At 35.7% G+C, this 23,451-nt stretch overlaps 1 protein-coding gene across 2 annotated transcripts in view; it reads right to left on the reverse strand.

The window, feature by feature from the left end:
- The window catches only part of cntnap3 (contactin associated protein family member 3), a 154,657-nt gene that overhangs the window by 31,900 nt on the left and 99,306 nt on the right, over positions 1-23,451 (reverse strand). For both annotated transcript variants that reach the window (XM_083569409.1, XM_083569408.1), the window contains exons 11-14: positions 10,980-11,086; positions 5,468-5,587; positions 3,482-3,679; positions 170-326 (exon numbers count right to left, since the gene is read on the reverse strand). In XM_083569409.1, coding sequence (XP_083425535.1) covers positions 170-326; positions 3,482-3,679; positions 5,468-5,587; positions 10,980-11,086 — 582 coding nt within the window. The remainder of the gene's footprint in view (positions 1-169; positions 327-3,481; positions 3,680-5,467; positions 5,588-10,979; positions 11,087-23,451) is intronic.

Genomic DNA, 23,451 nt, shown 5'->3' on the forward strand with positions numbered 1-23,451 from the left:
CTATGGTCATTAAAACCTTGTTCCTGGTGGCCTAAAACTTTTGCACAGAACTGTAATGCCACACAGTAATAAAAATCAAGTGTATGGTTTCTTTGAACCAGTTGTGTAAAAAAATGGTGTAAATTCAATGTAAACATTCAGCATACAAATATTTTTCATGTTTCATTACCAGTCGTTGAGGTCGCTGTCGCAGTTGCACAGGTGCTTGGAATCCATGCAGCTGTTCTGGACGGCGCAGGCGCACTGCTGAGTGCCCGCTGGTGACCCCGCCCAGTATGTGTGGGCAACTCCTGACCGGCCCACCCACCAGGTAAATGGCGTGCCATCTGCAAATGCCAATTATCATCCATAATACTGCAAAGCAAGATTACTTAAACACCCTGCTGCTCACTTCCTCTCTCCATTCTTCACTCTCTCTCCTTCTGTGCATTTATTTTGAATTGATCAACATCATTTAAAAGTGAAAATGAACCAACAACATTGACAAGAACCCCTGCAATTCTCTTGAGGATGCGAATGTTTAAATGCTTGGCAACCAGACAGATGTGTGCAGGATGTCAAAGTGCGTCTAACAAATAATATGGACAAGGTTAAAATTAAACACAGCTGTTCGTTAAGACAAAGACTTAAAAAAAATAATAAAAAAAAAATACATTAAAAAAAATTTAAAATGCATATTTTAACCCTTAACTCTTTTTCTCTAAACTTTTAAAACATACACAATTGGACAGTCTAATATTAGGAGTTTATGTTACATTACATAATACATTTAATAATAATATATAGATTTGTCAATGCATAAGACACAAAACATACAATTCATAAAGTTTTTTTGCATTACATTACCTATAATAACATCCATGTCTCAGCACCACCCATATTATATTACTGCATTATTACAAACTGTTTACATGCTGTTTTTGCAACATCTTTTTGACTGCTGCAATTGCTGTTATGCTCAAACCCTTTTGTTTACATTTTGTTAATTACAAGGTACACTACTGTACTCAGTTCTCTTTTACACACTGCACTGTGTAATATACAGAAGGTTTACTGGCGGCGCTATTTTGTGTTTTGTGTATTTGTCCTACACTGTCTTGTGTTGTTTAGCACTGTTTGCACAAGGTTGCACACAATGCACTTTATGTGGCGAGGACACTTCCTGGTCCTTAGCTCTGTGTTTTCTGTTATTTTATAGCTTTATGTTGTTTAATGTAGCATAAGGGTTCTGGAGGAACGTTGTCTCATTTTACTGTGTACTCCATCAGCTATATATGGTTGAAATGGCTTCTTGACTTTACTTTTTTGCTGCCATGTTGAGTCTCATCAGTCATACATTGGATGGCACTAAAATTTCTAAATAGTTATCAACAACAGCTAACAAGGCAGCCAAATTCGAGGTCATAAAGCAACATGCTACATTAAGACCCACGGGCACGGAGCGTGTAAATTTTTTAACAGGATGGTTGCTGTATATTTGTTTTTAGTGTAGAATTGCCTTTCAGAAGTGACTTAAGATATTTACAAGCTTCCCAGAAGACAAAATTATTATTTACACTGATCATCCTGCTCAAAAAGTTTTCCCCACTAAGGCTTCTGAGAATCAGTAAATGCATGTCTTTAATTAAGCGCAAGCAGTAATTACACTTAGCATGAACTTCTGCTGTCCAAGCTTAGTGTGCACATTAAAACCCGATAAAAATCAATAATTAGTGCTAAATCTTTAGTGCAAAATAATTCTCACTTCAGCATCCTATTCTTAAATAAATGTATCAACCAGGCTAAAACAGTCTGACTCAGTGTTTATAAAAGTGCTTGTGTGGACAAGCAGCTTCAGCTCCAGGTTGAACCATGAAACTCTCAGCAGAACTGCTATGTGTTTTGGTGTTTTTTCCTCCTTTTTACTCTTAAACTCTTGTGAGATTGGCATTGATTTGTCTGTTGTCTGCTCACATCCATCCATCTCGAGGTGCCGGCATCGGTTCAGGGAGAAGCATGCACTCTCATTACTCTTCATTTGACATTTGGGGCATTATTTATTTATGTCTGACACCGTCTTTCTTCTCAGCTCATCAGCATCCCGGCCTAATGAGACAACTAATAGGCAGCGATTTACAGGCAGAGTGCTCAGGCAGGTCCTGTTTGCACAGAAGGCCGCCGAAACAATTATTAGCAATCATTCGACCTTTAAGAGGTCCGAGGCACATAATCAGAGTGGGACAAAACAAAAAAAAAACAAAGAGCAATGCGGTGGCGCAAAGGTTGATTATGATTATTTACACACAAACACACCATTTGTAGCATGCAAAAAACTTTGAAGATAATATACATATTTGTACACCATATAGACAAAAGTATTGCGACACCTGAGTTTTCCAGCCATATGTGGGCACACAATTGTATCTATGCCTTTGGGTGCGGTATTATGTTTTATTTTATTAATGAATAATATTCCATGTTTTTTTTTTTTTAATTCATTGTTTTACAAACTTTAGAATTAGAATTTCCACAAGACATATTAGATCATGTTATGTCATTAGTAGTAATACTAGTATAAGTAATTCTATAAACATGGTATTAAGAGCTGTAAACATGCTATAACATGCTAGAGCATTTATAAAGTAAATGTATACATTGTAATAGTTGCTATAAATGTTATTAGTAGCTATAAACATTCTATCATGTTAGTAGCTATTAACATGTTATTAGGAGCTTTAAACATATTCTATAAACAAACATGTTATAACGTCCTGGGAATTATAAGTATATCATCAGTACCTGTAAACATATTTTTAGAATCTACAAACATATTCTATCATATTAGTAGCTATAAACAAGTTATTATTAGCTATAAACATATTCGACCATGTTAGTAGCTATAAACAAGTTATTATTAGCTATAAACATATTCGACCATGTTAGTAGCTATAAACAAGTTATTATTAGCTATAAACATATTCTACCATGTTAGTAGCTATAAACAAGTTATTATTAGCTATAAATGTATTCTATCATGTTAATAGCTAGTATGTTATAACATGCTGAAAACTATAAACATATCATTATTAGCTTTAAACATAATGGCATATTTTTAATTCTTTACAAAAATATTTTTGAGGCGCATTTGGGATTCTGTAGCAGTTTTGTTATGGGGTAGGGTTGCTAGCCCAACGCCCACCCTCCACCTTTTGCTGCTGGGTTTGGGACCATCCAAGCACCCATCCAAGCACAACTGAGCACCCATGGAGGCTTTTGGGCCTTGCTCAAGGGCCCAAGAGTGGCAGCCTGGTATGGCCAGGACTCAAATCCACAACACCGGATCCAAAGACCAATGCCTTAAACACTAGGCTACCACCTCCCCCTAATCATTGATGTCAATTGATTTGACTGACAATCACAGTTTTTTTTTTTTAAATGTCTGTCCTTTGGAAAAAGATGAGGATGTGGATGAGATCGATATCTTTAATCAAAAAGGGCTTACCTGGTGTGTTCAGGAGGCGTGACTTTTTGCAGTGGTAAGATAGTTCCTGCTCGCAGTGCTCTGCTCGGGTAATTATGGCCGCGAGCTGCTCAGCATCGGCGGAATAGTTAAAGGAAGCTGAATGCTGAGTGCTCCCTGAGGACGGGCGTAATTTGGTGAGCTCAGTGTTATTGTGTTGGATCACCATCCATGCTTTATCTGTGGGAGTGAAATAAAGACACACAATTATGCAAATGACAATGAGGACACAACACGGTGCGCAGCACTCTGAGGTCACCGATAGTTTAAAAAACCATAGGCTATGACAGTGTAAATTGCAGAACGGACCACCAGTGTGAATGAAAGGAGAGATTTCTGACAATAATTATGTTTCAGTTTCGATGAACACTTGCAAGTTCCGTTTTTTTATATGCAACAAACCAGGTCATTCAACAGTATGAAGATTTACTTTGGCTAAACAAATATACAAATGCTCAGAAGTTGAACTTTATTTATAAAAATAAAAAAATCCTGCTTTAGCATAAATAATAGCTTTACACAATCATTGGACAGGTCATTTATCCTAACATAAAGCTAAAATACTTTGTCATGCCTTCCACGTTGCCAAAGGTATTTTTTGCTAGATATTTCTACCTGACCTTGCAATTCATTTCAATTGGTGACTGGGCAGGCCATTCCGTTATAAACAACAATTCAGCCGTTTGCTGTTTGCTCTCTGAATAAGTTTGGAGGTACACTTAAGCTCATTTGTCTTGTTGTATGGTGAAATTGGTTCTAGCCACAGTCCAGATAGAATTGCATGTTGTTGAAGTATGGAATGGTTGCCATGTTGGGTCAGTATTTCTTTCACCTGGAATAAGTCTTCAACACTTCCTGCTCTAAAAACACCTACAAACTATTAAGCTTTGACCTCCATGTTTGATTGTGGGTGTGAAGCAGGCTGCTAACATCTTCTCTTCTGTTCTCCGTCTTACATACAGTAAGTTCTTCTGTTAGACTCATCTGTCCACAGAACTTTCTTAAAGTCATTCACTGTCAAATTCTTGTGTTTTTGTCTTTTACCTGGTTTGTTTAATATAAACAAAAGGAACATGTACATGTCTGAAAAACAATAAAAGACTAGATGTTTCCAAACTTATGACAGCCACTGTATCTTTGTTAAAAATATGCTTTTCATAAAGTGTCAATATTAGTGGAGGGCATTGTATACTGTAAAAAGGTCAGTGCTAATCCTGAATCCTATAGAAATCCTATATTTGTATTTATTTTCTAATATAATAAAAATATTTATATAAATCTACTAAATTTTATTTTTTTTATAATTTCATTTTTATTTTGAAAATGTAGTTCTTTTTATAATTCTCTTTCCATAATTCTATCTTTACTTCATAAGAATTTGATTTATTGTTATTTTTCTAGAATATTATTTCTATTTTTTGATAATTCTATCTTTATTTTTTTTAAAGTTCTATTTCCATTTTTTTTTTTATTTTTTTTTTTTTACAATTTTATTTCTTTTTATTACAATTCTATTGCAATTATTATTATAATTATATTGTATTTCACACATAATATTTTATATAATTCTAGTGTTTATATATAATTATGGTTAGCAATATTTTTTTATTATATTGTAACTTCTATTTTCTTCTTATTCTATTTGGCGTATTTCTTATTGACATTTATGCTTGCTGCATGTCATACAGTAGTGTGATTCTGTGTCTGCCAAATAATATTTACATTTAATACTAGATTTAAAAAGAAATCATTCAAAATGATTATGGCAGAAGCATCAACACTTTTTTGATAGAATTAAGCTTTTTCCTTAATTCTTTAGCTATAAGTGAAAACAAAAATTCCAAAAACATCCCATACATACAATTAAACTGAAGTGTAACCTAAAAACCTAATATGAATTTCAATCCTACACTGAGGTGTCATACAAACACGGATAAACAGGCTTGCACCTGTCTGTCACATGTTTACCTGACATGTTGCAGTAGATGAGCTGCGGCTTGATCGGTCCGCTTCCATCTATGTCTACGTGGTACAGGCCTGATGTGTTCCCTCTGTGCTTGTATGCTTCGCATGATGCCTCATAGACAGCTAGGAAACAAGGAAATGGCAGTTAGCATTCCTGATCTGGATGAAAAAAACAGTAACAATAATAGCAAATCCCATTGAGGCGGATGTAAATGCCTAGTCCCCAGTTGCTACTTCCCCATGAAAATGCGTCTTGGAGAGCTGAGATAATGAAGTGTGACAGTCCTCATCAGGGCCTCCGCATGCAGGCATGCAGAGTAAACAGCTCAATACATGTCGACCTCGGAGAAAAAAAAAAAAAAAACGACGGATTGGGGAGGAGGTGAGAGGTAACGTCTCGGATAAAGCGCCGTTCACGCCCACTGACTACATGGATACCTCTGACAAATTTGTGGACTAAATTATCCAGTGGAAGTGTGTGAGGATAGGATGTGGTTCTCAAGCATGGACACACTGCTCACGGAAACGTTCCCCTTTTATTTCATCGATGTGAAGCTTTGCATCGCTCCAGTGGATTTGAATTGAAGCTCATTGATTGGCAATCTTCAATATGGATAGCGTCGAGCAATGTGTAAGGACTTGTTTGAGACCATGCTGAGCTTTTAAAGCTAAATAAAAAAATTTAGGTATAATACCCTTTAATAATGGATTCTTGCCCTGGAAAAGGGATGAGAATGCAGCATTAATGCTGTAGTAGCATTAAATCAGATGCCCAGGAAACGAACATTTGGGTTTTTTTCTTTTCTTTTTTGCAGCTTTCCAATTTACATATAGTATCATAATGTACCTTGATAAATGGATTTCCAGGCAACCAAAACACTTGGGCTGGGCAACATACTGGTACACTGACCTTCCTGGTAGACTGGCTAATTAATTTAAATTTAAATCAAACCTCAAGAAAACAAATCGTTCAAAAGTGCTACAGAAACACAGGGAAACTTTAGAATATGGTATAATTAACATTGTAAATACCAAGTTAACCTAAGAGACCTCAGATTTAAGCATCGGCATCCAAAATAGGATCCAAAATGTAAATGGGAAAAAAAAAGCCATTACAATTAACGCATGTCAAATGAACAAACAAATACAAAAACAAAACGCACAAAAAAAACCTCAGAGGAGAACAAAACAGATTGCTCAACCCAAATCGATATGAAATCTGTTTCATTTCACGTGCGAGCGAAACATATTCACGGACAGGTTTTTGAGTATCATTGCTAATTAGGCTCCATGACAACTTGGAAAGCAGCCCAGAATGGCAATTACTTCTGAGAATGATTTTATTTTAAGGACAAGTTGCCAATATTGTGTCCTTGTAAACAAATTTTTACACTTTCGTGTTACACCTTCGCTTGGTAATCAAATGTATTAGCTGTGGGTGTATGCGTGCGTGTGTGTGTGTGTGTGTGTGTATGCATGAAACACAATTTGGCACTAAATGATCATCAGACACCCACAAGTTCTGGCAAAGATATTTAGCGATCTTGTTGTTTAAAAGTCTTTGTAAAATGATTTTTTTGAAGCGTACATCACATCACCTACACATCACCTTGCAACACAAGAGAGGGGAGAGAAAGGCATTTTCAGAAAGAAAAAAAAAAGAGATTTACAAACTTCCTTTGAACCAATGAAGTATCAAAATGGCCCATAAGATGGCGATGGGAGTTTCCCAATGGGATAATGGTGAAGAGAAGTCAATGGTGCTTGTAAGCGCAACTGGCAAAAACAGCTGTACGAGGAGTATCTTTTTTTCTGCAGAAATGGAAAAATATATACACTATATCGACAGAAATATTTGGACACCTAACTTTTCCAGTCCTGTGTGGCTCTTCTCCAACTGTTAGCACAAATCTGCAAGTACACAATTGTATAGGGTGTGCACATAAGCTCCATGAAGATATGATGTACATGGTATGAAATGGAAGATCTTGTGTGGCCTGCTATAGAGCTCTGACCTCAACCCTACTGAACACCTTAGAAATGAATGGGAACGCTGACAGCTTGTGGCTGAATGAGCACAAATCTCCACAAGCACCTTCCAAAATGTAGTGGATCATAATGTGGAATGGAATGTGCAAAGCACATATAAACCTCATGCTCAGGTGTTCACAAACATTTGTCCGTACGGTGTTCGTATTGCTGAGGTCTGTCTGACAAATTCTTGCACTTGTTAATTTGCTTCAATAAAATGCAGCTGAGGCCAGACAGAGTTTTAATACTTCATACATTTTTAAAAAAGTGATCAATTTTGTAGTGATGTATATTTCTTGTCTTGATGAAGTGTAGATGTTGCTTGGAATGAATCTTCGCAGACACTGTTATTTCTTTGTAAATAAAGTTTATTTGACACAGAAATTCAGCATCTTCACGAGCCTCCTGGACCATTCATCTTAACATCTTGTGAACGGGTCAGAGGTCGTCTCCGAAGAGGACACGCATCCTGGATCATATTCTATACTTCGGCTCATACTGATCTAAGGACGGCAGCCCGTCTCATTTTCCCAGTCATGGCTCTTAAGATAAACACAATGGGCCTTTCATACATTTGGCTTGAAGGAAAACATCTGGCCAGACAGTTCAATATAGGAGCAGATAATTATCTTCAGCTCCTTCATGAATTTCATCAGAAGAGAAATAATCTGAATTAAGGCATTCAGATACTACATATTTAAGATATTACATATTTAGGATACTATAGTAGGTGAGGAAAACCATAAACCACAAATAAGAAAAAAATTCTAATCTAATGATCTAATCTATCAAACATATAACATGACTTGATTAGGTGAGGTGCAGTGGCTAATGGGAAGTGCAGTTCATGTCTCTTGGAGAACCCTAACACAAGAAATCAGTCTTTATTAATTACTAAAGAAAAACATACCAGTTTGTTTATCCGGAATGCTGTAACATGAGACATAGATTTAGAAGTGAACAACATTCAGGACAGAAAGTGAGTTATACTAATAAGAGCAGCAGGATCTAGTGAATAGAGTAGGATGTTTTGTTATCTAATTAAAAATACATAAAAAAATAAATAAATAGGCTGAATCATCCTGTGGACAGATGTGACCTACTAGTCCATGTGTGCCATGTAAAAATACACACGCTCAGAAAAACTCCTTTGCCTTTGAAAAATTCCATCGGTGACCCAAAACCAACCTTTTTTTACATTTCTGTATAAATATAAAAATCTCTTACAATCTTTCAATCTTTCTTGAACATATATATGACATTAGCTACAATATTAGCAATATACGATAACAAGAAAACTTGACAAAGATCAAACTGTTGTGTCTTTCAAAATCATCTTAGATTATACAAACTAATAATATTCGTTGATTGAAATGTCTCCCAGTCCTAAAGGCAGCTCGTTTTGATTATATTCTAGACAGAACCATATAAGGGCAAAATAACAAAATGTTACCTTAAGATAATCCTAAAGAATATTAATGAAAAAAATAGACCTTCTTAGACCTTACACTCGAAAATCTAGTGGACCATCTTCCCAGAAGATTGGAGGTGATTATAACAGCAAATGAGGACTAAATGTGAAATGGGATAGTCAAAAAGCACATATATACTTATAGTTAGGTATTTCAATACTTTTGTTCAAGTGTAAAAGTTAGTAATGGACTTCTTTATAGAAACATTCGGCAAATCTGCTCTATTCATCAAAGCCGGCGGACCTTTCGCTTTGGTCACTGCCCATTTGCCCATTACTCAAAAGCATAAAAAAAAACCTCCTCAAAAATAAAGGAAAAAAGTAACTGACTTCGTTGACTGACAGCACTTTTGTTCCAAATCTAATTACACAGGGTGAAAGCGCCAGGTCTCTTACTATCACCTTCTCATTTTTAAGCAAGTCAAGTGCAAAAGCGTTAAACACTGCTGAGAGTTTGCTTGAGTGACAGGTGCTTAATTTCAGCCCACTGCTGCGGTGCAAATTACGAATGAGAGGAAGAAAAAAGACGAAGGGCGAGAAAGAGGATTTTTTCATTTGAAAACCTGCCATAATCTAGATCAATGATGCAATTTGGCTCGTGCTTCGCTGGTTATGCTTTTGCCCTTGTGGGGGCGTGGCTTTGTTGTTTCTGTGTTGTTGGCAAAGAAAAACAAAACAAAAATTCAACACACAGGGCCTGTTCTTCGCACTTTGCTAATTACATCCGAGCTCAAATGACACATCCAAGATCTTCTAATTGTGGTAATTATATTTTGCCTAGTTGGGTTCTACATACGCACATACTGGATTAATATAGCAGGATTGCATGGTTAATAGTTCGCTCATGCATTGCTTGAAACCTTTGTGCAAAAACTCTTGCTCTGCAGCAGCAAAAAAAATAAATAAAAAAAATCCTGTGCACTGTCATTGTCTATTTTTCCATTGACTAGCTGCTATTTGCTTTTTTCTTTTTTTTTTTTTTTTAACTGCTGCAGTGCAAGATGTTTTGCAGCGAGATTATGAACAATTTATAAACTTTATTTATATGCCAGGGAACACCTCAAAATCTGCAAAAACAAGGTAAGAGAACTGGCAGAAAGTTGCTGACAAATTAAGAAACAAAAATAAGTGTTCCCCAAGTTACATACTGTAGTGTTAAGATAAATAATTATTATTATAATGTATTTTAATTAAACATTTAAAATAATATATTTTAAATATATTTTTTTACATTTTACTTTCATGATGTTAGAGCCACAGTAGCACCCAATAGACCTTGGCAACAAGTAAACTAGTAAATATAAGGGTCCAACTAATTTTGTGGTAAAAGTTTCTTTCACAAAAAAACAACCAACTCTATCGTTCCAAAAGTAAACTATCTGTGCAAACTACTGTGCTGAAGCATCTAGTGTATTCCATATGATGCACAGAATTTGTAAGCTTTCCATATTATTCTTGCAACAGGTTGCTCTCATAAAAATGGAAAGGACATGGCTTCGATAGACTTCAGTATGACCTCCACTTTTAAAGCCATAATCTAATCCGATTTATGTGAAATAAGCCTGCTCACCATCAAGTTTGAGTTTATGGACCTTTTGCTGTAACAATTACTCCAGGATGGGCTGAAAGAAGAACCAAACAATTCCCGATCATGTCAAATCATTATCAAACAATAAAAAGATTTTCACCGAAAAAGAGACCTTTGGATCCATGACTGAACTACAGTTTGTTTCTGACTGTGTACTCAAATTCTGTCTCAACAGCCTGCATAATACATGAAATTCACATCTTGAGTTTAAACACAAGTGGATCATTATGATGCATTTAAAAAATGCATATATTTTCACAAAATCTCAAATTCACTCATTTTTTTCCTAGAAAAAACAAACAAACAAACAAACAAACAAACAAACAAATAGATAAATTAGGTAAACAGCTTGCAAATAAATTACATCTCGTCCTTGACCTTAGAACAACATGAATAAATGGAAATAAAGAGGCATCATTACTTACAGCTATGGCATGTAGCCCCTTTATATCCCGTGCTGGAGCAGTCGCAGTGGAAAGTGCTCCATGACTGCGTGCACCTCCCGCCATGTTCGCAGTGACTCGGAGAACACCTGGTGATAAAGGCAGTAAAACAAAAAAAGGTCTGATTACGTCTATGCTTCTATCAGTACCATAATGAACAAATCACATCAAGCCACCTTTTATTTTTTTTATTAACTAATAAAATTAAGATCAAGTATTTCCTTTCAGAATAGTTTCTCAAAAAATGTGAAATTTGCTATAACCATATAACCATACAAGATACACACGAGTGTAGTGCGCAGTGGGCTATTTATAGAAGTACAGTGTTAAGTGCTAGGCTAATCATCGGGAATGTGATTTAAGTGCCTGTAATTAGTATATCGGTTTACGCCGTTTACGTCGTTCATGACGCATCTTTCTATCATTTTATTAATCCTAGTTCCTGTTTGTTTGTTTTTTTTGTTTTTATGCTTTTTAGAACGTACCTGGCTTAGCAGCTAATTCACACTTGAATGTACTATACACTACAACCTATGGAAATTGGAAATATGACTGTTTTCTGGTATTTTTCTAAATGATGTTTTATACTATACTAGTTCAATGTGTAATTAATGAGTAATAAATGTACTTTAATTGACCAAATTCAATGCTACATTTTATGGCCTTAAATGTACTTTACATAATGGATCAAATTAAAAATGTTACTATTGCATGCCTAATTATGCTTGACTTATAATAATTCACACATATATTATATTTAAAAAACATTGGCACACCTGGGACTGTCAGGGATTCACCCTGCCACGCCCCCCTCTGTAGCTGTCAGGGATTCACCCTGCCACGCCCCCGTCTGTAGCTGTCAGAGATCCACCCTGCCACGCCCCCCTCGATAGCAGTCACGCTGCTTCCCAAGATTACCGACAGCTGTGGCTCATGAAAGATCAGACTACATAAACTCACGTTCTTGAGTCACAGGCTGTCGGTCGTTATATTTTCAAGCTGGACAATCGCGTGGCTGCTCGACCGCCGGCTGTATATGCGAATTCCACTTCCGACTTGGATTACTCATTGCCGAAGGCTTTATGGATTATGCTTGGGACATTCGAACTCATAGCGGACAACGCGTATCGAGCGGATGTCTTTGTTTGTTGTTTTCAACGGCTTATGAGTGTTTTTGTGTTGTACGGTTTTTGAAATAAAAGGACAATGATCGGACTATATCGGCTTCCGCGTCTGCAGCCTGACAGGGACATTCCCAGCCATTTGTGTTCTTTCCTGTTGAACTGTTACTAAAAGAGTGAAGGCACACAATTGTGTAGAATGTTTTTAGATGATTTGCACTTGAACTAAGAGACCCAAATCTGCTCTAGCATGACAATGCCTCTGTGCACAAAGCTCTATGGTTTACATGGGTCCTTACTCTACATCAGTACTGGACTTTACTAACACTCTAGTGGCTGAAGGAGAAAAAAATATTTTCTCAGAAGAGTTGGGGTTATTATAAGAGCAAATTGGGACTAAATGTGGAATGGGATTTATTAAAAACCACACACAAATCATATGGTCCATATAGTGTAAAACCCAACAACAAATAAATAAACTAATATGGCAGCATGCAAATAAAATACATCTTCAAAACAGCTCATTTTGGAATTACACCGTAGACAAAAAGTGCATGGTTGAGAACATTAAGGAATGGAGTGCTCTGGAAATAGAGAAGTGAAAACCTCCAGTGCTCTGTTATTAACTAAAGCCATTAAAGGCCATTACTGGATATCAGTGTGCCCTTGAAAGCAAAATTGTAGACACTTGACACAATTAATTCCCCCTCTCTTTGTTGAATTCTGAACGATTACTTACGCTTAAATGACTTGCTATTCAGGATAAATTTGATTTCTCATGCCAGATTCGCATTAGCTGAGAATCGCTTTCCCATTACGTCTGATCTATAAACTATAGAACTGCATCGCTGATCGGAAAGCTTATGGATGCTAGATTTTCCAGAAGTGCTGACGTTGCCAATTCCATAGCAAGAGAACCCCTCGCATATAGTACGAAGGATGCAAAAGCCTTTGTTCTGACAGTACAGTATAAAGAAGTCCCCACTAATATCGGCACCTTTAGTAAATATGAGCACAGGAAATAAAATTTACATTTCACAAAGGTTTTTTTTAAGATAAAGATAATTTTTTATAGTCTTCTTTGGTTATTTTTATCAAGGGTGACAATATTAATGGAAATTTGGAGATTTTCTTAAATCAATCAACTTGCAACTTGCACCTTAAGTACAGCACGGAGAGGATAAGGAGGAGCTTCTTACACCCCCAACCCTCCTGCTACACTCCCTCCACTTGCTTACTATACACTGATGCTTGGCTACAAAGCCAAAAACAGACCAGCACCCCTCTACCTAACAGCTCTCAACTCACCTCACACTGCACTATGCTCATTCCAATCCTCAACCAATGCTTGACTGGTCTCAACATCTTTCTAGTGAAAGGAAGACATAATTTAAAACTCTTTCTTGTTCTGGCATCTAGGTAGTGACACCAACATCCACTTGATGTCCAAAAAGCTGACTCTCTAGCAGTCTTCAAACACTCTTCCAGCATTTTTTAATTTTTTTATATTTTTATTTCTAAAACATTCTGACAATATTTTTAGTATGTGTCCAAATTAACTAGCAATAGATTGTATTTTATTGATAGAGACTTCAAAGCAGGGCGACTGACAAATGCCGTAAATGTAGGCTTCTTTCCACAGGCGTTTCTGGCCCTCCACCAGGAGAACACCAAGGACTAGAGAGTAGTCCTCATACTGCCTTGCGTGCAAAGGCACCCAGACGCACACACGCACACACACACACACATAAATCTTACATCTTATAATGCTGCAATTTATTAGATTCTACATTTCAAAACCATATCTGTCATGGATGCAAATATATATAAAATGTTTATTTTATTTCTTTATTTTTTTGCATATAATATTCTAATGTTACTACTGCAACCATGTTCTGCTTCTTTTTTTTATTGTTCTATTATACTGTAATGTGTTTATATTGTTTATTCTGGTAGTATATCATAAACCATTTAATATTCAAATAGTCTTTTTTTATTCTGCAACTTCTTTCATTTTTAACCCTTATTTTTTATCTTAATTTATGAAAAGAAGAAGCCATAAAAAGTATTTTGCTGCATCCTATACAGTACATTGTATGATTATGTATGTGACAAATACATTTTATAAATTTTAAACACTTAGTCCGGACGCTTTGCTCAAGCTTCCAGCAATTCAATCAAATGGCATTACATTTGCATTGATTGTTATATACCAAAATACTGTAAAAAAAAAACCCCATCTATAATAAATTTGATTGCAAATTATACTGAACCCATAGTTTAATATTTTTTGTTCAGGAAAGTGCTGCATAGCTTTATAAACCCGCAGTAGCTTCTAAATGATTCTCTATCCGCATAGCCAAGAAGTTTGGAACAGTTACCGTCTACAGTCAAGGTCACAAGAGCCAAGGGTGTGCAAACTGCGATCTTTTAGTATTGCACTTCAATCTCTACATTTCAATGATTATCATGTGAAAAAGTGTATAGCCCTGTTGATGTATCCTGTTACATTTTTGAGAATCAATAAATGAGAATCAATTAAATGAGTAAAACAGAATTTAGCAGATTCTGCAATGTGTACATTCATTAATGAACTCAACTGTAAGGTTCTTCTATCTCACACACACAAGGCTTTTTCCACCTAGGAAAATTAATATCGATTTTTTTATGTTCATGTATTTAACCTTGATACTCGACTGCTACTTAAAAATAGATGTACTGTTCAGTGTAAACTTACCTTGGGGTATCAGATACAGAAAATACTATTTGAACAATCAACCTTGAATCGTGCACAATATGGACAATAATGTGTGTTCTTTTTGGACATCCCATTTCACATTTTATCCTAATTTTCAGTTATAATAATCTCCACTCTTCTGGAAAGATGTTTCACTGGACTTTGGAGTGAGATTGTGGAGATTTGTGCTCATTCAAACACAAGGGTCAGAGTTCTACTGTAATTGATCCCAAAGATGTTTAATAGGGTTGAGCTCTATACCAGTCCACTCAAAATCTGGACACAGGGCCACTGTCATGCTGGAACGGGTTTGGCTCTTATTCTGTATGTCAAATGAATGGGAAAATGTAATGTTTTCACATCCAACACAATTGTGTGCTTCCAAATTTGTGGTAACGGTATAGGGACCACATATGTCTTTAAAAGTCAGGTGTCCCAATTCTTTTATGTATATATTGTATATGTTTTTTGTTGATGTTAAACAATAAAAAATTACATGTAAAAAACAGTGGAAGGTGCACCGAAAAATGCTCCAGAGATTGCTGGTAGGCTTATGTTTCCCATATGTGATGTGTATTATTTACCCTAAAAACGATCTCTTTTCACCACACACACACACACACACACACACACACACACACACACACACACACACACACACACACACACACACACACACACACACACACACAAGAAAAAAACGGCCTATGTTCTGTAATCCTTGTAAGTGTTTATGAGTCACGTGTGTTTCAGAAAACAAACGCTGAAAACAGGAGTTAAGAATGTGGATGGAAAGCCAGCACAGATGGGGTCTGATCTGCAAGAAGAACGATTCTGGTAATGATTTCATACTCAAGAGAGCTGGAATGAAATGAAGTCTCTTTAAAACATGCACTTTCCTTAAGTATAAGTCAGAGGTCTTTATAACTTTTTTTTAAATGAAAGCTTAGTGCACTGTTTCATTTAAATAGCGACTGTATGTGTGTGATAGACATTTATTCTAAAAATAAAAATTTTACTTTGACCTGACCTTATTTATAATTATAAATAACAAAATTATATGTATTTTGAGTTTAGAATAATAATATATTTTTAAAATAATTTATACACTAATATACACTGCCATGTCAAAAAAAGTCACTACCTTTCAGTGGATATTTACTGCAGTGATTAATAGGTTTCAGCTGCAGCGAACTTGTTAATCGTAACTGATGTTTCAAAAGGGTCAAATTATTGGCCTGCAACAACTAAGGAGATTGTTGAAACTACTAAAGTTGAGTTAAGAACTGTTCACTGCATTATTAAAACCTGGATGGATAGTGATGAACATCATCTTGTGGAAGAAATGTGTTTAAAAGAACATTTAGAATGATCACGATCGGAGATCATTTAAACGTTTAATAAAATCAGATAAAAAAAAACAACAACAGTAGAACTCACGGCTACTTTCAATAATTAAAGTAAGAGCATTTCCACACTCACAATGCAAAAAGATCTCAGGGGAATAGGACTTAACAGCTGTGTAGCCTTTAGAAAACCACTTATCAGTGAAGCTGATCAGAATAAAGGCTTCAATTTTACGAGGGAGCATAAAGAGACTCTGAAGTAATGGAAAAAGGTTATGTGGACTGGAGTCCAGATTTGCCCTGCTTCAAAGTGATAAGCGCAAGCCTGTGGGGGCAGTGTTATAATCTGGAGTTGCTTCAGTTGGTCAGATCTAAGTTCATCAAAGGTTTGTTTTTTTTGTTTTTTTTCCAAATATTGAAGTCCGCTTACTACCTGAATATACTGAAATACCAGATCAATGGATTTTTTCTTCCCTGATTGCACAGATATATTTCAAGATGAAGATGCCAAGAGTCTTCAAGATCAAGACCAGTTCATCCTTTTCACACGTGGATTAGCCACTATGAAGTCCAGTCCTTAACCTCCTTGAGAATTTTTGAAACGTTTTGAGACAAGTGTTTTATTATTTTATTTACTATAACTAATAATTTGACGGTTTAATTTAACATGAACAAAATCAAAGTTTAATGCATTACAGTTTGTTTGTGGAAAAGGAAAAATTGCCTACAATAAAAAAAGCCCTAGACATTTTTTTCTTATTACTAAGAAATCTTTAATGATAGATTTTGATGGTTTCATCAACTAAATTCTATTCAGTACGCACAATCACAATATTAATATCACAATATTCAGTATGCACATACTCAATCTTGACCACGGCCCAAAGGGATGTCAGCCAAGTGCTCTTATTTAAATATTAAATTCGATAGAATATTAAGTCATGCCTAGCCCAGGAAAATAAAATTGCCCCAATCCTGTCCTTTTTTTTTGTGTTTATTTTTATCACATTTACATATTTTAAAGCCAAATGGATACTGGCATTTCATCGGCTGACTTCTCTCTTTTCTTTGTTATGGCTATAATAATACACAAATAAAAAAATAAAAAAACAACAAGCACAGAACCCAAAAGCAATTTATTTCTTAACTTCATCAAATGTAAAATTATTAAACACAAGCACATTTTTGTGAGCTCGCACGTGTGTTGTTTGGTTAGGGCAGGAAGAGCTGACAATAAGCTCAGACATGAGAATTTGGAATCGGACATTTTTTCTTTTAACAGCCCACACACATGCGCCTGCTATTCTCCACGGCTCTGCCCGCTTTGACCCTAATCAGGCAAGACGAAAAAAAAGTCGCAAAAAGTCACCAGGCAAGAGAGAAGAACAGCAGAAGAAGACTGGAACAAGTAGAGGGTGCAGAGGTCCTTATTTTCTGTATCTCTTCATTGTCATGTGTTTCAGGCACCACGGAAGCTCAGGTGAATTGTGGGAAATTCGGGAAAGACAGAGCCAACGTCTGTGTGAGAAGTGAAAAGAAAGCAGCGACGCTGACCTCTGGGTCAGAACTCAGCGTGTTGTTAAAAATGCAGCATAGATTCCATTTGCATTTATTTATGTAAGCATCTCCACATTGCTTGAATGCTTAAACAAATATTTGAAAACAAACAAAGCAATTACAAATATCTAAATGTAAAATTTTTTTTATATTTTTTATCTTAATAATTAATAAATATAAATAAATATTATTTAAAAGAATAAATTAAAATGTATTAGAATAACTATTAATTTGGTATCTTATCTCTCAATTTTTTTTTACCTGTGTATATCCAAATATTAGCTTTTTTTTTATTTTTTTGCATATACATTATTATTTTCACAATTTATTATTATTAATTTTTTTTTAGGAAATTCATTAACACCTTCTGGCCAAGAAGGTAACATGTACTAGCTTTAGAAACTCTCGTAACTGTAACTGCAAATGCATAAGTGCGTGTAATAGTTTGCACTTGCATCTTTCTTATTACACCATCAATAAAGCCTTCAGGATATAATGTATTGCTTTTCTTGAATGGTTTGATTGCTAAGCCATTGATTAATTTTTGCTTTCCATCTTAACGTACACCACAACCACCGAGTCCAATCTTAACACACACACACACACACACGCACGCACGCACGCTTCACAGAAAGTATTTTACACGTAAGTAAAAGACAAAAATACAATTAAAGGCAAAATATAAACATCAATATAAGCTTTCAATAAATTATTTTCCCAGTATAATAATATTGAAAAAACTTTAGTGTGGATAAATAGAAAATAGTGAATACATGTAAAACTAACATTACACTAAAATAATTTCTATTATAGTTTATTTATATATTTATTTTTCGGGGGGGTGGGGGCTGGGGGTTGTTTGTTTTATTTTTCAGTGAATTTATATAAAAAATAATGAAATATGAAAAAGAACATTAGATATAGAAATATACTCCCACTCATCAGCAAGTGTTTTTGGAGATGTAGTTGTTTCTCAGTGTATTCAAATAAATAAATAAAAAACTAAGGATTGTAATAATACCAGTAATATTGTAATAATTTTAATCATATTGAACATATTAATTAACATTTACCCATATTTTTTTAAATTGTAAAAATTGTTCTTAATGATTCTGATTAATGAGTTAATAAAAAAAGAAAATAACAATAATTAGCAAAATAACTCCAGAAAAACATGACCACAGTTTGACTGACCATGCACAAAAAAAAAAGGGTTAATGGGTCGAACTTATGAATTAATTAACAGTGTGCAATATTTATGTATGTAATAATGATCTGGTATTTTTAAGCCTGGAAGAAAAATCTTAATAATGAGAAAGGAAAAAATATATCAAAATATAATAAATAAATGAAAACATAATACAAATATTATAATAAAAAATGAGCAATCCACAACTTGCATTTATTTTAATTTATATTTTCCAATAACACCACTTCCTGAAATCTTTTCTTTTTTCCATACAACAGCCAGTGATATGACTGAATATTAGATTCTTAGTTCCTATGTAGAATAGATGACCACAGAAAATTAACACCTCTTGACTATTTAAATACCCTGGACTGTCTTTATAATCTCCTATAACCTCGCTCTTATAGTAGTGTGGTCATTTGTATAACATCTGCTGCGCATTTTTTTAGTTTCAAAATCTCGGAAACTGAGACAATCAAGAAAATAATTCACTAAATAGACAAAAGTACTGGGACACCTGGGACAGTCAGATGTGGTTCATTCCCAAACACCACAAGCTTGAAGGCAGACAATTGTAGAATTGTATACGTCTTTGGATGCGGTAGCGTAAAAATTTCCCTTCGCTTGAACTAGGAGACCCAAATCTGCTTCTTCGTGACAATGCCCCTGTGTCCAAAGCCAGCTCCATGTAAATATGGTTTACATGAGTGGAAAATCTTGAGTGACCTGGTATAGAGCGCACTTAACTCAACCCTATCGAATAGCTTTGGGATGAATTGAAACGCTGCACTCCAGGCCTCCTTACCACACATCAATCATTATCAGAGTTTTCTAATGCCCTTATGGTTCAATGAGCACAAATCTCCACAAACACACTTTACATACACACGAAAATCTAAAAAGTGTGGAAGGTGGTAAATTAGTGTTCAATACTTTTATTTAAATATGTTTGTCCTGTGCTACAGTTTTCTCTCTTCAAAAAACTGCTTATTAAAGAACCTCAACCTTTAGTTGTGTGCCTCCATCTCTGAGCTAATATTTTGAGGGATCAGAAGTCCAATATCTTAACCACTGAGCTGCAACTCGCCTGTTCCTCAAATACTGACTAACACTTAAGTCGCGTCTGAGCGATGGACATCAATGCACAGAATTTCGGTATTAAATCCTCCTTTAAGTGTGCGTGTAACTCAACTCTGAGCCCAGCCCAACGCAAGCTGAGGCCAATTAGCAGGAATAATAGATAAGCTGCAGGATTGAATGCAACAGGCTGAGAGGAGTACAATTCCATCAGACCTCTTTAGTGCACACACAAAAAAAACTTCCAGTGCAGGGCAATATCTCTCTCTCTCTCTCTCTCTCTCTCTCTCTCTCTCTCTCTCTCTCTCTCTCTCTCTTGTCCCATTTGTAGAAATAATGAGGCAGACCCGGGAGGAAGCTAAGCGAGAGTTCCTGTCTTCAGAAAATAAAAGTAAGGTCAAGAGTCCTGTGGCAACTCATAATGGCAAAAGTGAGCGTCGCTTAAAAAAAAAAAAGGAAAAAAGAAAAAAAGCTGTGGTGTAAATAATTGAACTTTAACATGCATGAATTGTAGCTGGATGGTGGTTGTGTGTGCAGCTGTTTGGCATCTGGATGCTTGATTGCATTCTATAAATTGCCATGTTAGGTAAGGATGATGCGATATGCAAATGCTAGTATGTAAAAAAAAAGAAAAAAAGATCACAGGCACACACAGGCAAGATTTCCCGCAATACGCTTTTTATTTATCGCCTTCATCACGTCCTTCAGATTGAAAAACAATAAATATTCAATCACTGAGCAAATATAGAATTTCACAACTATGGCCAAGTACAGATGTACGTTTCTGGGATACTGCACGCTCTGCACGGCACACCTTAGTCAGCAACACTGTTGCAATTTTACCGCTTCATCATGTGGCATGTTTCTCTCGTTGCTCGTTCTCGCCTTCGTTTTTTTCTGCACACTCAGGAATCCTGTGTACGGCTACTGTTAGGTGAAACATGTTATAGGCTTGGCGGTTCCTTCAGGGGAAAGCAGTGCAATATTTCCTGCACCGTGTTAGCGATTGATTGATTTTTCATTACAGCACAGCGGAATGTCGAACAGTTGCCCTTAATAGTAAACAAGGGGAAAAAGAGGGACAAAAAAAATAAATTGCTTGAGACTCCTGTAAACTATAATTAATAATGATGATAATAATATTAATACGTGCCTAATATATACATAAGTGTATATGTATAAATAAATGTTATATTTACACACTAAGTAAGTAAGTTTCAACGTTGAAGGGATGACTTCAAATCTGACCGTTGCCTGACAATAAGAAAGTCACTGTTAAGATGTCAAAATAAGAAAAAGAGGTTTGTATGGGCCATAAACCTTCACCAGTTTACTACTGAATATTGGAAGAAGGTCTTATGGACTGCTGAATCAAAATCTTCGGTTCATGCGATGTTTTTGTATGCATTGAGTAGGCGAAAGGATGGTTCCTCTGTGTTCCAACAGTCAAACATGGAGGAGAAAGCTTGATGGTTAATAACTCTTTTGCTGGATCCAGAGTGAGTGGCACCCTAAACCAAAACTACTACCACAGCATTTTGCCTAAATGGGCGGGGGTTATCCTACAAGATAATGACCGAAAACTTACCTCCAGGCTGTGTGCCAGACTTAAACCTTAACGAGCTGGTTTGGAATAAACTCGAGAGAAGGGTGAAAGCAAAGTAACAAAGTGCAACACATTTGTGGGAACTTCTGCAGCAGTGTTGGAAAGAAATATTAGATTTTCTTATTAGAAAAAAAATGCCACAAGTGTGTTTGTCCGTTATATCTGCATGGCACAGCAAAATGCTGTGGTAGTAGATTTGGTTGAGTGCCACTTAATCTGGAAATAAGCAATACAATTCAGTTGAATATTTATGTTGAATTATTTATTTGTAATATGCCTTAATTTCAGAGTACATTAACACATGCACACATACACAGAGCTTTGCTTTTTAAAGTGATCAGTCATTGGAAATAATTTTAAACCATTTATTTTCCATGAACTTTCACAATGCTACATGCTGCTTCACTTGCTTGAGAAATTAGAAATATCTCACAGTGTTAGTCACAGAAATGTTTTGAAGCTTGAGATAGGTTCAAATGTAAAAGTATCGGCACCCCAGTATTGTGGAATCTCCCAGAGAATGCGTGTTCAATGTAGGATGTAAGCTGATTACTAGATGTCAGTGTGTCCGCCTATTCGAGAATATTCTTGAACAGGGATCATGCCTTGAGGTGACAGTAAAAGTATGTGCAAGTTCTAATACTAGAGCTTCCCCCAGTATTGTAGAATGCTGTGCAATTATTCATGTAAAAGCAGTAGTGCTCTTTCAAAGATAATAGCTTATACCCTGAATGTACGGATCACACAATCTTTCTCTCTCTTTCATCTCTGCTTTCCTCTCACTCCAATTCCCCCATCACCCCTCCCCCACATCTCTCGGCCGCTTCTCCTTCTTGCCCCCAGACTCAATAATCCTTTCATGAATGAGAGAAGCCAACTGCCGAGATGATTTTGGTGCTGAATTTGCGCACCCCAAAACACAATAACTTTTTTATATGCTTTTAGATTTTGCTTTTTCTAATGCCGTCTGCCAGTTCCTGCCTTTTGATTTCTGTTATACAGCTTTCAAATGACTCGAATACACATGGCGGGTAATGATTAGGGATTGAGGATGAAGAAAAAAAAAATGTTATGCTCAGAACAAGCTTTGTTATCACGCTGATATAATAAAAATGATTAGGATTTAGATATAGTTCCATGCTGTTACTGAGCTCGGGTGTAATGGATGGCTTTATTAAACACAAATCCGTGCTGCAAATCCACGTTCACGACCTGAGCACGCTCGAAGGAGCATGGATTCATTACAATGCAGATGTGCACTGAATGCCTTAGGACAAATGAATAACCAGGACAAGCCTTGTGTCACAAAATTCTTTTTATTGAGAGCAATTCTTTTCGCAACACTGTCCACACATTACTGATTCTATCCCGAGTCAAAGGTTTGTGTTTTTCTCTGACTGAATTCTCTTTCCTGATTATTAAAAATTCATTTTAATTCAAATCACAGCTAGTCGTTCTAATACACTCTTCTTTCTATAGTAACATTGTACAGAAGGATGTTTGTGGGTTGTTTTTTTTTGCTCAGCATGTTTGTAAAGAGAGGTTATATCACCTACCATAACCTTCCTGGAAGCTTAAAACCACTTCTAATTGGAACTCTGCTGTTAACAAGGATGCTTTTTTATTGTTGCTTTGGCATGAAGACACACTAACTAACTAACTAACTAAAATATATATCATTTAATTTCTTATTATAAATTATAATTCTAAACAAATTTTAACAAGTATTTCTTTAAAATGTATTACTTTGTGCAGAAGGGCTACACTTTCAAAGTGACCTTATCAGTTTAAAAAAGTGCAAATAATAGTAACAAACCTTAG

The sequence above is a fragment of the Silurus aristotelis genome, assembly GCF_946808225.1.
Source record: "Silurus aristotelis genome assembly, chromosome: 18".
NCBI lineage: Eukaryota > Metazoa > Chordata > Actinopteri > Siluriformes > Siluridae > Silurus > Silurus aristotelis.